The sequence below is a fragment of the Chrysemys picta genome, chromosome 5, assembly GCF_011386835.1.
Source record: "Chrysemys picta bellii isolate R12L10 chromosome 5, ASM1138683v2, whole genome shotgun sequence".
Taxonomy (NCBI): Eukaryota; Metazoa; Chordata; order Testudines; family Emydidae; genus Chrysemys; species Chrysemys picta.
Window position 1 is genome coordinate 66,842,168 of NC_088795.1, and position 18,208 is coordinate 66,860,375.

At 41.6% G+C, this 18,208-nt stretch overlaps 1 protein-coding gene across 6 annotated transcripts in view; it reads right to left on the reverse strand.

Annotated features, from left to right (window-relative positions):
- FSTL5 (follistatin like 5) overlaps positions 1 to 17,970 on the reverse strand; it is a 639,703-nt gene extending 621,733 nt beyond the window's left edge. For 4 of the 6 annotated variants that reach the window (XM_005299299.5, XM_005299296.5, XM_065596499.1 and 1 more), the window contains exon 1: positions 16,941 to 17,078. Coding sequence is in view for 2 of the 6 variants with exons in the window: in XM_065596497.1 (XP_065452569.1) it covers positions 16,941 to 16,987 (47 nt within the window). In the remaining 4 variants the exon portion in view is untranslated. Of the gene's footprint in view, positions 1 to 16,940; positions 17,079 to 17,171 lie in introns of those variants that run through there. The other 2 variants (XM_065596497.1, XM_065596498.1) reach the window with 2 other exon arrangements.
- Between the last annotated feature and the right edge of the window lie 238 nt (positions 17,971 to 18,208).

Sequence of the window (18,208 nt, forward strand, 5' to 3'; positions counted from 1 at the left end):
AGTTATACACATTCTCTTACCAATTCATTTGTATTTATCTGTACATACAGAGACAGACATTGTTCCAAGTTGAGAAAGAACCCTGAACAAAGATAAAAATAAGAACAGTACATACATATAGAGATCATCCTAATTACATCAAACATCTATGACTACCTTGCGGGGGAAAGAGGCGGGTGGGGGGGGGGGGGGGAAGAGTAGGAATGGGAGATATCCAGTGAGCTGTGAAGGGAGGGTTTATTCTGTTCTAAAGAACTAAGTTACTGGGTGGGCATTAGCCATATAAAAAAACTTAGCAATTGTTTACAACTGTCAGTGCAGTTTGTGCTACTGAAATATTCCTGCTTGCTTGTCTGGGCCCCATCCTGCTTCCCTCACTAAACTGTCCCTTTCCATGGGCACAAGCTTTGTTCCTTCTTACTGATAAGCTGAAATAAGTTATCATGTATTGACAGAAACTATGTCCTTGCTTCTCAGCAGTTTCTGTCTTTTCTGCTGGCTGAATTTTAACTCCTTTCTGACAATTGATACTTTGGCTGTCTTGGCAATTTCACGGCTCCACACTGGAGTTGGGAAATTGACAAGGCTGCCCGGCTACTGGCAGGGACCAGGGAGGCAAAAAGCCCCAGGCAGTTTCCCCTTAGCTCCCGGCAGGAAACGGGGAGCCGAGGGGATTGAGACACCAGGTGGTTAGCTCCCTACACTGCTCCTCTTAGGTTCATGAGAGCGCTCCTGGTGAGGACGCACACGACAAACCCAAGTAAGGTAGCATGGACATGGACCACTGCAATAAATTACTGAGGTGCTGGTAAGTTGACCTCATATAGTTTAAGTTTTGAGTGTAGACATACCCTAAGACAAACCTATCAGCTCTACTTGGATTGCTTGGGCTAAACAAACATACATCTAGAACACCTATATAACACTTTACATGCTAACCATACATAATACAAGGATATTAATGACCACCGTGTCACCAGTTTTTATAAGTCACCTTACAAGATACACTTTAGATAAATATTATGACAGAGTTATATGTAGTGAGTTTGTCAAATATGGTAGCAGTTATAATTACCGACAGTGAACTCTTTGGGCATTGAGGAGCACGTAGCTTACAGGTCATGGTCCCCAGCTATTCTTATCCAGTCAGGTACACCAGCTATAGAGCTGGTTGGAAGTTTTGCAACTAAACTTAGTCAGAAAATTCCCATTCAAAAAAAGCATAATGTTTAGTTGATAGTGTAATAATCACCAAAACTTTCAGTGAAACAGAGTCAGGGTCTCCCTTGGAAACTGTCACAGAAGCCCATGTTCCAGGATCCACGTCTCCATGGTAGGGAGCCTGCCAGCCCTTGAAGCCAGGGCTCTTGGGGCAGCTAGGCTCCCTGTCCCCACACCACATCTGGGAGCCCAGGCTCCAGCTGGGGTTCTGCAGCAGCCTCGCCATGTCAGGTTTCCAGGCTCCCTGCACAGAAGCAGGATCCTGAAGGTCCTGGGTGCTCCAGCTCAAGCTGTAGTTTGGCTCCTGGATTCACAATAGGGAGCCCAAAAGTCCTGAGAATTCCAGCTCAAGGGGCTGTTATCAAGTTGGGGAACTTCTGGGGCTTCTAAAAGATGGAGCAGCAGATCAGAGCTGGCCAAAACTCAGGGGTCTCCATTCACAAGGAATGTATTTATGTTTACTTTCCAATCTGTGCATTTACAGAATTTCAAATGTTTTAGTAATTTTGTTTAACCAGATAATATTTTTAAGTAAAGTGTTTTGGGTTTTTTGTGGGGATGTTACAAGGATTCTATTGAAATGAACATTAAATCTTAACTTAATTTTATGGGTTGTTTTTGTTTGGAAATTTTTATTAATTTAAGAATGACATTTACGAATAGTTCTTAGTCTCCTACTAAAACTGTTACAGAAGTAAGAAAGCATCCAACTCCAAAGATGACAAACTAAAATAAACTTGTGATAGATACTGAGAAATCACAGAAAATGGCAAATTGTTAACATTTTAACAACCTTTCCTTTCTCTAATTAGAGGTGAAAAAGTTATTCCCTGACTTTCACAAGAAAAAACTATTCATTTCACATTACTTATTCCTTAATGCCTGACTTGCAGCACAGTAATTAACTGCAGAATATAAAAATCACACCAAATTATACACAGGTCAGTCATGTGATTTGACTTTAGTGCCTTTTTAGTCAGTTTATGAACTTGCAATGGGATTAACGTCAGAGGGCCACATTTACAATGTACTACATTATAAACAACAAAGCAAGGCAGAAAGATTGTCTATATTAGTTGCATTATTGATGCAAAGATTTCCTAATTGGAGATCCAAAGTTATGGATTTAAGATTTAGGTGCATATTTAGTAGCCTAAAGAAATGGCTTGATTTTCAGAGATGCTGAGCACTTACAACTTCCATTGCATTCAGTGGATGTACAGGTGATCAGCACTTCTGAAAAGTAATGCCACTTTTAGGTACCTAAATATAAATTCAGGTGCCTGATTTTAGCCACCCAAGTTTGAAAGAGCAGCCCTGACTGAATAAGGTCAAAATATAAATTTTAGATTATGTTCACCTGCCACCGCAACTAAATAAAAAGTAAACTCTTAAGACAAAAAAAATTGCACCTTCATTCTCCTATAAATGCTTAGTTCAGATGAAAACTTATGAAAACTGCATATGGTGACATTAGGCCTCACAGATATAGTCTGTACATTAGATATACTCCGCTGTTCTTGCTGACTATGTCCAGCAGCCTGAATAAGTTATCCCCTTTTTACAGCTGCCCCTACCCTTCAGAAATCTAACAGTACTCAGATACCATGTTCTACCTCAAGAATTGGCTAATCAAAGACCACAACTCCCTCTCCTAAAACCCTTTGCATAACTAAATGAACAACAATACAAGAATTTCTTTCCAAGAGTGAATATTTGCTGGCATGCTAAGAAAAAGAAACTTGAAAGAGTACATGTAACAGCACCACCTGCTGAACACCACAAAATGTTATAAAAAGAGCCGTCTTTTTACCATGAGGGACTCTTGCCTTTCCTTCCAATTCGCAACAATTAAATTATCAGTACTGTCAGAACAACCACAGCTTTATTCTTACATAGCTAATTTTAGCACGGATTACCACTGTACATGATGGGAAATGAGTTCAAGTCTCAGATTCAATTCCAAATACAATAAGAAAGGGGAAAAGAAAAAAAAGACACGCCCCCCCATGTGCAGTGTTGCTGACTTATGATTTTGTCAAAAGTCTTGCAATTTAGTTTTCTTAAAGTTCCAGCTCCTAGAATAATATTACACGAGAACCTCAGCCCTCATGGAGAGAGGGGAGAGAAGCTTGAAACTGAACTCTAAGGGTATGTCTACAGTGCAGATAAACACCCACAGTTGGCCCATGTCAACTGACTCAGGGGCTGTTTAATTGAGATATAGATACTCAGGGTCAGGCTGGAGCCTGGTCTCCCCCGCCCCCCACAGGCTCCCAGAGACCAGTATCCAGATTAATAGTGGTGTAGATGTTCACACTCAAACAGCCCTGTAGCCCGAGCCCTGCAAGTCCAAGTCAATTGACATGGGCCAGCCACCGGTGTTTAATTGCAGTATAGACACCCTAAGGGTTAGAAAAACCCTAAGGGTATGTCTACACTGCAATACAAGACTGGGGTTAGTGGGACTCAAGTCACCTAATCCTGGGTTAGAAAAGACAGTGTCTACACGGATTGTTAACCCTACATCAAGAATTTTCTAACCCAGGCTTGACCCTGCAGCCCTGGTGTCCACACTGCAGTATTCAGACCCAAGTCAAGTCAACCATATACCAGACTTCCTAGCGTTCTCACAAAATATGACTGTTCCAACCCTTCTACTGGTCACTGTGGGAAAATTTGGCTGTCCGTGCTGCACATTACAGGAAGTTGTGCGCTCCCAGATACTGGAACCAGCAACATGGAAAAAGCATATTTGAAGAACTTCTCTTGCTTGCACTTTCACTCTAGTGTTGGGAAACAGGCAGTGGTTCCATCCACCAGCATGTCACATTTTGGCAGGAGGACAACACAGACATGGCAGACAAACTGGCTGATGTTACTCATGATACTTGCTATAGCCACTGACGGCCCCTGCATAGACCAGCACTTCTGGAGCAGGCCTATACATGCAGACTACTGGGAACCACATGGTTATGCAGACCTGGGATGGGTCCATAACTTTGGCTTGAAGAAAAAAAAAAAAAAAAGCTACATCGTTGGACCTTTGTGAGCAGTTTGCCCCAATCTTCCAGTGTAAAGACACATGCATGAGGGCAGCCATCAGAGTCCAGAAGTGGATTGCCATAACCATCTGGAAGCTGGCTACCTCAGACTGCTGCAGGGGCATTGCCAACCAGTTTGGTATTGGGAAGTTGATGGTGGGTAAAGTGATGGCAGAAGTTTGAGGCAATTTAGGCATGGGGTTTACCTCAAGGTGGAAGGCATAAAAGATATTTCTGCAGTAATTTCTGGTTTTGAGAGAATGGGATTTCTAAACTGTTCTGGGGCCATTGATGGGACTCATGTGCCCACAGTTTGCCCTCTTCAAGGAGCACTGAATACATAAACTGTACTACTCCATTGTTATCCAGGCCCTTGTGGATCACAGAGGTCAATTTAGCAATGTCAGAGTGGGCTGCAGTGGAAAAGTTTATGATGCCAGCGTTCTTCATTGTTTGGAAGTCTATATTCACGTCGGGTTGGAACATTTTGACATCATGTGTTGGGAATACTGTCCCCGCCATTATTCTGGAGAATCCCACAACCCCACTTTTTGGCTTGGTTATGAAACCATACCCTATTAACAGTTGCCTTGGCAAAAGATGGATTAATTACACTCTCAGCAGCTGTAGAATGGCTGTTCAATGTGCTTTTGGCAGATTGAAATCACATTGGATAGGTCTATTGACCCATTTGGATGCCAGTGTCATCAATGGTGTCTAAATTACGGTGGCTTGCTGGCTTCATCACTTTCTTTGTGAAGCCAGAGGTGAGCTATTTCTACCTGAATGGACTTAACAGCAAGGGAACACTATCATTACACTTAGCCAGAAAGTGCCCATACCACATGTTGATGCACCCAGGCAACAGCAGTCAGGACTGTTTTGTGCTCCTATATCAAGGATGGGTATGGCCCCATGGAAGAGGGAGAACAGTACACCTTATCAATGTTTATAGCAGAGGGGATGGGGTTAATTGATTGTGGGGTACAGTGCTCTGCAATATACTTATGAATGACATGACCACTTCTAAATTGGGGTGGGGCTGATTCATAGTATGGATTGGTGTAAGGAAGTGATTGAAATATGGATTGATAGAGACAACTGATTGAATAAATAGTGTATGCATACATTATTCCTCAAAGTTGTCTCTGAAAATCTGTTTACCTTTATTTTAAATAGTGTATGACATGATGCAGTGATAGCAAAAGACTTACTTGATAAAAAAAGATTTATAAATATGGATTAGAAAAAATACATTAACCCATTCACTGTCTTCACTCAGCACCTGTTCCTGGCTCCCATCAATCACCATGCTGGATTCTAGGACCTGCAGGGTGCCATCCTGGCTGAAGATGACATGATGCACCACCATTGCCTCTGTGCTTGGTGCAGTGCCCAACACGTGGGTCAACTCATCCCAAAATGGGTATGATGTCTGCAAGTTGCCAGAGGGGCAGTACTGATCCCTAGTTTTCCTGTACTCAGTCTTGAGCTGCTTCCTGCACTAGCCACCAGTACTGTCAGCTTGCAAAGCTATCAGCTTCTTAGCTATTTGCTGGTATGCATGGTCATTCATGGTAGTCTTACAGTCCACTGTTTTGCTGGCATCACACTAGATATTTACCATAGTCTGTCTGTGTGCCCATGACCATGAAGTAGTGCACTTCGCAAAAAAGACTTCCTCTGCTCATTCTCCACTGTAAACACAGAAGGCTCTCTGATGGTGCATTTGCAGTTTGCTAATTAGAGGACAATGGGAGGGTTATATACTGACTCACTAAACTGCTGCACTGCACCAAGGTGGGGGTGGGGGAGGGGAAGAGGGTTCTTCTGTTTCCCTGTTGTTGACTGGAGATTCTTGCGCTAGAGAGAGGACAAAGGAATTTGACCATGGGATTGTGGGATACTTCTAGCGACTCCCAGGACCCAAGTGGTGGGGGAGGGGCTCCATCTACACCACAAAGCAATAGGGCCTGGTTCTCAGCTTGATTTGGGCTTAAACATTCCAGCCTAAGTCTGAGCCCAGGCTTACATTGCAGTGTAGACAAACCCTCAGTCCTTCTTAAGAAAAGGGGGGCAGAGTCAAATGCACAGAGACAAAATGAAGAATGACTAGGCAGTAGTACTGCTGAAAAGGGGATTATAATGCTGTTGTGAAAAAAGGCAAATGTCATTCTGGGATACATTAGCAGGGGTGTCATAAGACACAGGAGGTAAGTGTCCCATTCTACTTAACACTAGTGATGCCTCAGCTGAAGTATGGTGTCCAGACTGGGGCACCATACTATAAGAAAGATCTGAATAAAGTGGAGAGAATCCAAAGGAGAGCAACAAAAATGATGAGATTTAGAAAACAGGACCTGTTGAGAAAAGGTTGAAAGAAGTTGGCATGTTTAGTTTAGAGAAGGCTGAGAGGGAACACAAGACTTCAAATATGTAGAAGATTGTTAGAAAAGAGGACAGTGATCAGTTGTTCTCCATGTCCAGCAGGGGTAGGAGAGGAAGTCAGCTTAGTTTTCAGCAAAGGACATTTAGGCTGGATAATAGGAAAAGCTTCCTATACAAGTATAGTTAAGATTGGAATAGCTTACTTAGGGAGATTGTAGAATCCTGTCCTTGGATGTTTTTAAAAATAGGTTAGACAAGCACCTGTTAGAGATGGTCTAGGTATAGCTAATCCTGCCTCGGCACAGGGTAATGGATTAGATCACTGCAATAGGTCCCTTCCAGACCTACATTTTGTGCTATTAATGTTCAAAACCCAGACAACATGTATTTTTTTAAATCTCGTGGTTTTTAAGCCAATCCTATGTTTTGTGGGGCCTGACATGATTGTTCAACGTGTGGGGTTTGGCAATACTGCATACAAAATGAATTGCAAAAACAGATGATGGCAGCAGGATGAATCAGAATGATGAAAAAGGACTTGAAATCCTAGAGCAAGAAAAGACTTCTGCTTGAAGTAATAAATAACTGGCCAACAAAACAAATTAAAGTTCCTTCATCTCTTCCCCCTGACCCACTAGCTATCAAGGACAAGCTAGGGATGACTATCAAGATCTGGAGTACTCTTGTGCAAATCCTGGCACTAGTACCTGCATGTACTCTACTCACGAGACTGTACTGTTACTGAGGTAAGGCATATAAAATAGTTTCAGCATTAAAAAAACCCCTGCACATGAAGATGTAAGCATCTACTCACTGCATTCATCTGATTCCTTTATCTTTTGAGAATTTGTTTTTGTTGTTCTGATTAAATAGCAACGAATTTGAAAAGGCATGACTGGTTTTTTGCATTTGGTGACCACTTTACTTTGTGATATTGCATGTCAATATTATCTTCCATGAATGTGGAAGTTAACATTTCATCAGTAAGTTCTAGATCCCAATTCCCAAAGACATGAAATGCCTTGACCACTTTATAAAACATATTGGGGGCAAACTGTCAGTACTAGGACTGAATTTAACACCTTGCCTCTCACTACAGCATTAAATTAACTTTATAGTTGTAGAATGTAGAAAATATTTTGGACTAGATTTGTGGCTGTGGAGGCCTGAGTGCAATTCAGGAAGGGGTATTGCACAGAATATCAGGATTGGAAGGGACTTCAGGAGATCATCCAGCCCAACCCCTTGCTCAAAGCAGAACCAATCCCCAAGGTCTTAAGCCAGCTTTGAGCTCTCCTCATCCTGGTTGATCCATTGGCATATCTCAGAGCCACCTGAAGGCTATTCCAGCTTGTGCCAGCTGCCAACAGTACCGGAGCACTCTAGAGGCAGCCAGGGATCAGTGGGCTGTAGGGCCATGCCCTATTTCCCTAGCCATGTTCCCTACACAAGCCACAGGGAGAGGACTAGCTCAGGAGCCAATAATATATCAGTTCTAGGCCACCAAACGAACCCTGAATACTAGGATAATTCTGCTGTGGCCAGATACATCAACTTTAGAGCCTCTTTGCATTAACAGTACAGCACACACAAGCTACAGTGCAGCCTGGGTTGTAGGCATCCAACTCTGATCAAGAGTATATATTCAAATGTTCTTAGGAGCACTTCACTTTACCTTATGTACGTTTTATTTATTACTTGTCATCTTCTCTTCATTACTGCCACTGTTTACTAGTATTCTATACAAGTTATGGGGAACTATGACTAAAGATACATATCAACTGAAAATAGGGGAAATGTGCATTTCTTAAATCTGTGATGAGAACAGTTAACTTGTTAGCATTTCCATTACCCAGTCTTGGATAAACAGGATGGATTTTATACGACTCAATGCTCACTACAATTTTTGTCATGAGACTGATTCAAATTAATTGTAAAACCTGAGGGCTAAATCCTGGTCCTATTAAAATAAGTGACAGTTTTGCCACCAATTTCAATGAGACCAGAACTAGATTTAGCACACTGGGTAAATAATGATTCAACTGCAGTAGGTGTCATGTTACAGAGCTATACATCAATTTGTCTGCTTAATTGCCTGACATTCTTAAACCTCCCATATAAATTACAACTGATCCTCAGAATACAAAATGGCTATCTGAATAATTTGTTTAAAGAAATATTTAAAAAATAGGTTAATTTTAATTTTTACTGCAAAAGCATCAAGGTCTAATGAACTAAGCCGACTGCTAAAAAAACTGAAAACTTTAATGGGTACTTTAGAATGTTATGACATTTCTTTAGAATTTTTAAACCAATCTACCCAATTTTATAGAAGCGGGGCTAGGGGGAGGCGGGGAGAAGAGAACAAAAAGACAAAAACAAAAAAAAGAGCGACCTCTCTAGCTATTCCTTCCAAATGCTTTCGGTTGATGGTTATATTCCCTGCTGTAAACTTATGATCTTCTGGAGGTGTTGATACAAAAAGAAATCTATAAAAATAAAACTTCCACAATTTAATTTAATGTATCCCTTTATGTAGAAAAATCATTTTTTTAAAGCAAACAACTTAAACTAAGTCAAAAAAAGTCTCCAAATTTTGTTCTCTTTTATTGGTACTTGAGTGCACACAATAGTAAGGGATCTTAAAGAATACCTAAACAAAACCCCAGCTATTCAAAGTTCCTCACTGATTCTTGCACATAAAGAGGTGTTTGGCAGGAGTGCTTTTGTCATAGCTAAACTGTGCCTCATGAATGGAGCAGAGAGGCTGTGAATGCAAAGGAAACAAGAACGCAGCAAAGAACAGGAGAAAGTGGAACACAGAGGAGAGGCATAGAGACAACCATGGACTGAAGAGGGGGAGACATTGAGTTGTGGCAGAAAAGGCCAGTTGGGCTCAGGTTTCGAGCTGCCTATAATGACCTCTCTCCCTTGCTCACATACACCCTTCACATCTCACTTAAAAAAATAAATCCAAGCCTCCAAAATGACTTAATCTTTAGACTGGGCACAAAGATATACCTAAACATGGTTTGGGCTCTCATAAGAAATGGTTCGATTTTCAGAAGCGGCAAGCAAGCAGAAATGCAAGTGAAATTAATGGGAGCTGTAGATGCTCAGCACCTTTGAAAAATATGAAATATCACAAGATATTCATTAAAACTGAATTATCACAATACATGGGGAAAATGCTACTTGTGTGGCATTATGCAGGGTTACTGCATTGGTCAGTTCAGGCCTGCTTCTCCTCTTCAATGTGAAGAGGATCAAACCTTCATTTAGTTACTTGACCAATGACCACTAGAGTTAATGGGCACAGGTCCTTCCCAATTCACAGTGGGTCAGTGTAACTGCGTGGTTTGCTCCCCCTCCCCAAAGGCTGAGGCTAGCCAACCTTGATTACTAAAGAGAGACACCTGAGTTGGATCAAGGTACTCACCAAAAGCAGCAGGAAGCTACAGAGAGCATAGGTGACAGAAGAAGGAAGTTAGGGCCAGAGGGCTGAGCAGACTAGGCTAGAGGAAGAGCTCCAGGTGTCAGAAGAACCAGGGCTGAGTACAAACTTGTGTTATGGTCATGGACTTTATTTTGCAGACCCTGAGCACTGATTGAACCTTTTCTATTATTAAGCTAGCCCTGGGTAAAGGTGCTATTAGCACCAAGAGAGACTATGTGGAATTCTTAAGTGACCTGCATGGCAACCCCTGGCCTCAAGTGGATGCTCAGTAAGCAGCCACCTGCTTGTGTATAGTGTAGTACCTGCTAATTAACATCTTTAAAAATTCTTCCATATAAAGAGGTGGGTGTGGAAGTTTGGGGCACAATTAACTTTCACACTTAATAAGTCATTAATGTATATAGCCATAAAAAGAAAACAAATTAATGGAAACAATGGAAAAACTGATGAAGTAAGCTGATTATACCTTAGACGTACAAAGAATAGAGAACTCTGATGGTAAAGAGAAATGCCTATGAGGTCATCTCAATCTTTAGCATCTATATTATATAAGATGACATTTCAAAATTACTGAGTTTGTTATCACTCGGTAAATTTGTTAGTTTCTTATCTATTTGTTCACATGCCTAATGGCAATTTATTTTACTGTATTCTCCTTAGGTTTCTAATCCAGTGTAGTAAACACTTTCCCATTCTGAAAGAGATTAATATTCTAGCTATGTTTAGATAACGAAGATTTACACTCTTTCCTTGAAACAAACTCAAACGTAAGGCCACACAGTTCTTCTATTTCTTTCATTGCATACCACCTAGTCTTTGACAAATTTCTAGTCTTCTCATTCTCACACCAGTTTAAGTCTCAGCAGACTATTGTATAATTTGCTGTATTTAATTTAAAACAAATATATGAAGTTAGAAATAATCCTATGGTATCTTCTGAAAACAAAGTCAGCAAGCTATTCCCTTGCTTTACTACAAAAATTGTCAGTAAGATACAGTTCTATTTTTATTATAAACCCCTGTTTTCTAGGGTGTAACAGCTATTAATTTTTTAAAACTGTAAAATTCAAGATCTTAGCCAACAAATGGAACATTTTCCAACTATTCTAATATATAGCAGAGCAAAATGTTAATCGTTCTTCTAATTACTTTTAACTGAATAAATATTTTTAAATCTGGGCCACTATTTTTATAAGTCATCTAATACTACTTCAGGCATCTATTACAGTTCACCCAGTGGTAATCACTATCCTTTTTTATAAGATTTCAGCCTACATGATGATCATATCCAAACCAGTTGGAATTAATTCTGCATTCAAGACACTCAAAGATTATCCTAAAGTTTCACACTTGCTGTGTTATTGGATGAACAGAACTTTGTTTTTTGAAACAAAATCAAAGCTAATCAACTTGTCTTCCAAGACTTGCCCTATATAAACTTATTGCTAATGGCTCCATTATCTTAGATGCAGAGGTTTTTTAAGTCTATTGATGTGTTCCATAATTTAAATCCCAAATGAAAAAAGCTTTACACACAGAGCATTAATTGCCACAATCACCCTTGTATCTTATTTTTGGAAGTTTCAGCCACACTTGCTTTTCTGCAGTCTCCCTGTACCTCTGCAGTTCTCAATTAGCTTTCAAAGATAATTGCAAGAGGGTCATTGTTAGTATATGTTCAAGCATCCCAATTCCCTAGATCAATAGATGTGTCTTTCTTAGTTGTTCCTAGTCATTTATTGTTTTTGGAACTTTAAGTCAATTTTAGAGTAATCAGTCACCACCACACAATGTTTCTACTCTTCCTCTAAATACTATTAGGATAAAACATGTTCTCCTAAGCCTTTTAGGCTAGAACTAACTTCTTCTGTGATTAAGACCTTTTCTTCCTTCCCCTGACAAGCCATAGACAATGTTCAGTTGCCTCTACTATGCCATTTCAAGTATTACTGTCCCAAACAGACAGAATAATGAGATAAGGATGTGGTTTGGCTGCAAATTTAATAAGTTATCTGGCAGTGACTTCTACAGTACAGGTCATCATTGCTTCCACTTATGTGGAAGGGCTGTCATCAGCCCCCACAGCCCTTCCCACATGCTCCACTCATATGAGGGTTAAGGGGGGGGGGAGAAGGGGGCAGTCTCCTTGCTGTAGACATTAGATGCCCCAACCCCACCTTCCTCAGGAGAAGGCATCCCACAAGTCCATATCCAATGCTGGTTTATCAGGAAACCAGATGTCCTATAGAACAAGTACCTGCACTGGACACCTGCCACAAGAAGGAGACAGCAGTTAGCTTGACTGCCTGCCCCTCTGGAAGGCTCCCTACCAGGTTCCCGATTGGGAGGGAAATGTTAACCAACATCTGCTCCGCAATTGAAGTACACCCCTAACCCGGGTAATTAGCAAGTCTCCCTGTTTGTGTGAAGATTTAGCTACCTCCCAACTCAGGAATCTGGCCTTGTCAAAACAAGGAAACTTAGTAGCTCCCTCCCACACCCTTTTCTACAGCATTTTAGATCAGTTTACAGTCACCTGTCACAACTGGGATGTGGGCAGTCTGAGCTAATGGTAGGTCCAGGAGTAAGGACTAGTGGTCAGAGCAGGAGGAGACAGATCAGAGACAGAAATCTGGAGCCAAACCAAAGCTCTGAACCAATGTCATGATCCAGGAGTCTAGTCATATAGCTGGACTCAGGGATCAGGAATCAAACAAAGGTAAGAGTTGAAGAACTGAGTAGAGAGTCTGTTGTAGCAGCAGGCCAGGTACCACACACAGCTTCCTGGAACTCCCTACATGCTTAAATAGTGTGCCTGGACCAGAGGCAGCATTTCCCGCACTGCTTGGTCTGCCAGGGCTTCTAGTACATTGATCTTGGCTCTACAGTAGCTACTAGGTGGTTGCCTGGAAGCATCAGTCATCCAGATCTGGGTTCTACTCCTCCTGATCCCCGTCTTGGAAAGTCATGTACCTGCCCAAGGTCTCTTTGCCCTATGATTAAAATCAACTCAGTCACAAAATCCCTAATTGATTTCATTCAAGCAAACAATAGAGTGGCAGCAACTGCCATAGAGTGCAAGAGACATCAGCTGGTCTCACAAACTCCTCCTTCCAGGCTAACTCAGTGTGGTCTCACCATTGAGGCCCAGCTCCAAACCCCTGGGGCAACTGCCTGGCTGCCTGCCTGCGGGCCCAGTGGACAACACTGTGTCTGCAGATCCACATGCCAGCTTACCTGTTTGGTCAGTCATGAAATTGAATCAATAGCAAAGTCACTCACACCATTGGAGTCAGTAAGTCCCTCTTTTAAAACTGCCACAATCCGAGTTTCTGTGATGGGACTCATTACCATGAAGAACGAGGTCCATCTCCAACCAGCCTCAGTACTATATAAATCCTTAAATGACCTGCCTGGGAAATCTGCCTTACTACCCTCTTGTAGCTCTAGGGACTCACCTTGCACTCCCCAAACTGTTTGGTCCTCTTGAGCCTGTGGATGACAAATCATTCACCCCCGTGTAAATCCCTTAATCCCATAGACCTTCCTGAAGTATCCTTTGCTAACCCAGGCATCAGTTCACCAGCCCTAAATACTCCCTTCCCCCACCCCAAATAAAGCCACCAGGAATGTGGCCTTGAAAGAGATACCTGCTGGTCACATTGGCATATCTGGCCAAGAACTTGCACCAGATCCTTAAGAATCTTAATAGTCACGAGTTGTTGGAGATCTTCCTCAGGGCCTTTTGCTAGAGACCACTCATTTTTGGGGGTAGTCTCCAATCTAAAATCCCACCAAAATGATCTAGATAACTTTTATCCTACTATAAAATGTGATGCTTGATAAGTGACCAGGGATGGTGATTGATGCTAGCTTATGGTGCAATGACACCAAATACTGAAATACCTGCTCTTCAGAGATAGGCAGACCCATTCTCATCTGAAACTGCATTAAATTCCTTAAACCCTCATCATAATCCTAGATATTTCTATTGATCTCTTCACTCCTGATCGCTGCACTAGTCCAAGAGCAGTCATGAGCCATGGTTCCATAGGGCCACCAGCATCTATTTGGGCACCTTATTGACTCCTGGCACCAAGTCTCAAAATCTGCCCAACTATAATCATTAATGATCCTGGGTATACATTTAGCAGTAAAACACATGTTGTATGTTAACTACTACAGGACAAATGCCTTCATCATCCTGAGAGATCTGGAGGACTGGCTATTGAACACATGTACCATCACCAAGTTGCCCCTCTAGAATTACACACTTATTTGTAAATGTTTGTCCTCAATCAGGACAAACCATCTGACCTGGTTTAAAAACCCTTAAATCCAATGTCCCACCAATCCAGCTCAGTGGAATTTTATATTTGCCTAGCCCATTCCTTTCCAAAGCGGAGCAAATTTGTGTGTGTGCTGAACACACACACTAATCAGTTTGAACAAAAACTGGAGTTCAAGTTTCTCACAAAAAACAAAACAAAAAGTCATCTGGAGTCAAATTAAGTGTTTTGTTTGACCTGAACATTTGTTGTGTTTTCTCATTGTTGGATGTTTTATTTATTTAAAGCAAAGTTTGGAAATGAAGTGTCATTTCCAAAACAACTCAAAAGTGTCACTGCACAGTTTGGAAACTCCATCCTCTGAAATCCAGCTGCTATTTTTGGAACTTTTCTTATAGCAAGCACCTGTGGTTAAACCACAGCATTAACTGCCACAAACCAGCACACCACGGCCCCGACAGATAGCTTTTCAACCACAAAGTGGTTTGCAACAGATCTATAGCTGTCTGGTGTAGCCAGCTTCCACAGGGCAATAGCAACCCACTTTTGATTCAGGGAAGCAATACCGATTCAGATTTTCTGGAATTGGAGGCTTGCTAAAGCTATCCACACAGTGCCACGAAGGTCTGTTTCCTCATTCTGAAGGTCTGAAGCCACTGCTGGCCATCCCAGATTTCCAAAACATTATCCCACCCACAACATGCTGGTTCTAACAGCCCCAAAAGCAACAGTCAGCAAAATGGCAAACTGTGGCAATATTGGCATTCATGTGTGCATATAATGTGAACTGAATGAATTGTCATTGACGAGAGCTGACCTAGAGGGTTAATGTGTCAGAAGATACCCAACTTCCATCCATCATCTCACCAAGCACCCACTCCACTGCATAGCCATTTGTCACACAATAAGGAGCAGAAGCAGAATCAGATGGAACAATTGTTCCATGTCTTCCACCCAGTTTTGCAAGAAATACCAGGGAGGAACAACATGATCAGGAACTGCCATCAGCAAGTGTGTAAAGGTGGGAGACAGTATCACAACACACAGCAAAGCAATTCCTGGAGTGTCTCCCTCCGGTACACAGAACCCTAGGGATACCACCTCTGAAATGGTAGCACCAGTGTTACATAGCTACAGCGGCAGTGTGGACACAGGTATTTATGTCTACACAGTATTACAGCCATACCCACCACTGCACATGTGAGCTCTTCGGCATGGATATGGGAAGCACTGAGGAGCATTACAAGATCCAGTACTCAGGTTTGAGTGCAAGTATAGACATATACTATGTGTAGTTATGAATCTACCTGCCCAACCCCAGAACATGCCTCTGTGCTGAGAGAGACAGGGAGCTCCTAAAGAAGTACACACCAGAACAGTTGAAGTTGTGGCCCCGTAGAAGCCCCACATTGTGTCAACCTCTCTAGACAGTGGAACCACACCAGTTCCACTACATTCCAGGCCTTCCATAGGCCTTGCTTGGGCTGTATTTCCTATTCTAATTCTAACTAGTAATTTGACGTCAATATATTCACAAAGAAATAACCACCATCATAATTACATTCAAAATATCGAATATCATCCAAGTCATTAGGATAAACTTATACCAAGATCACTTCCATTCTTTTTTCCCCTATCCATAATCTCTAAATTAAAAAAAAAAAAAAAAAAAAAAAAAAAAAAAAAATGAACAAACAAGTAGGATGAATGGAGATCAGAAGGGTATTTTTCAGAAGTTTTAAAGACAAACATTATTGGAAATATAAACTAATATAACATGAAGATAATGGAGTTCTGATATACATTAACCTCTTTGCTACAGTTTGCAAATTCTAATTCTGTCAGTGTCTGCTTTCATCAATGCAAAATAAAGTAAGCTAACAAACTGTATGCAGGTACTCCCTTGGCAAGAAAATTGTTGTCCAACATTCATAAGGTAGACCATAATAAAATGAAAAATTCAATTGAGTTGTCTATAGTTTGACACTGTTCAAGTACTTGAGTAAAGGTTCTGTCCCCAAAACCTTTAACAAAGCCGCTTAGGAAAGAGTGGCTAGCACATCAAAGAATAGTGTAAAATAACAAGACCTTCTTGACACAGGTGACAGTCAAATTATTCTGATTATAAACATATAAATTCCACTTGAGTGACTACAAGTAATGAGATTTTATTTTAAAAAATTACAATGAGATGTAACTATATGTAATCAAAATGGACATTTGACAATTTACAATGTTGTGCAGATTTGGCCTTTCAAAGATAGATAAAGATTAGGCTATTCACACTTCCTTCACCTTTGCAAGTATTGCCAAGAGACAGGAAACAATTATGGATTGTAGCTGTAGCATGCCTCATGCATTTACTATATATAATTTTAGAATTATTTTGAGAAGTAAAAACATATAAAAAACATTTAATTACTATCAGCCCAACAGGAAACAACAACAAAATGTAGATACGGTGCAGTGGCTAGTTAGAATATCAAAAATAACTAGCATCTTAAAAGTGATTCACTATAGCTAGACAGATGTACTACATACCAGTGAAAGCGTGGCCTCACCATTGGAGCCTCCTTGTGGCTGGGCATAGCAGTTCACTCCCCATCTGGCACCCCTGGGTCCTCTAGTGGCCATCCTCTTCCTGTGACTCAGCCAGGTCACAATTTTGTCCATCCCTTCCAGAGTAACAGAAAACAGTCCAATATTCTGACAAAAAGAAAATCTGCACCCCCAAGTCTGAGCCCCATAGCCCAAGCCCCATAGCCCTTGCACCTTCTTAGTCCAGAGCTTTGAATGTCCTTTCTTCCTACATTGTGCAGGGGCTCCATACCAACTTCCCCAGTAACTAGTAGGGGAACCCAGGCCCTTCCACTATACCAGGTTACAGACTAGAGACCCCATAATCAGCAGCAAGATCTGCTTTGCATAACTCCTAGCTGCTGCATTTCTGGATTTCTTCCTACACAGCCTTTTTCAGGCTGCCTTGCTTACAACTTCTCTAGCCTTACCCTTCTAACAGGGCCAGAATACTTCCCTGAAATCCCCTAAACAAACTCCCAAACAAACCCATTTCCACTCTCCTTGAGCTTCACCTTACATACTGCTCAGCTTTTCCTAGGGTCTATTCCCTGTTTGAATGCAACTCAGGGATCTCTCCCTAGAACTCCACTCCCTGCCCTTTAGTTAAGGCTTCCCAGCTGATCTTACTGCTCTGGTCCCATGGCTTCTTTGTGTGCCTAGCCAGACTTCTGTATTCAGGAGAGGATCCACAGGCTTTTCCTCCTAGGATTCCTCTCTAACCTGCCAGTCTTTGACACTCTACTCCCAGAGAATGCCTACAGAATTCTCCTCTAGCCCCCTTTGCACTCAACTTCCTGTATTGATACCACTCAACTAGCTAATTCCCTAGCTTGACTTCATCATTAATTACCAGGTGAAGCCAGGTAGCATAATTGGCCTAAGAGGCCCATAGTAACCCTTTCAGGGTATGTCTATTCTGCAATTAGACACACATGGCTGACCCATACCAACTGACTTGGATTCTCAGGGCTCAGTCTTACAGGTTATTTAATTGTGGTGTAGCTGTTCAGACCTAGGCTGCAGCCCAAGCTCAGAGACCCTCCCACCCTGCAGGTTCCTAGAGCCCAGCTCCCAGTCTGAGCCCAAAACATCTACACTGCAATTAAACAGACTGTTAGGCTGATCCCTGCAAACCTGAGTCAGCTGGCATGAGCCAGCATTTTTAATTGTAGTGTAGACATACCTTGCGCAGAGGTGCATGCCCTATCACAATGCCATTATTTCTGAAC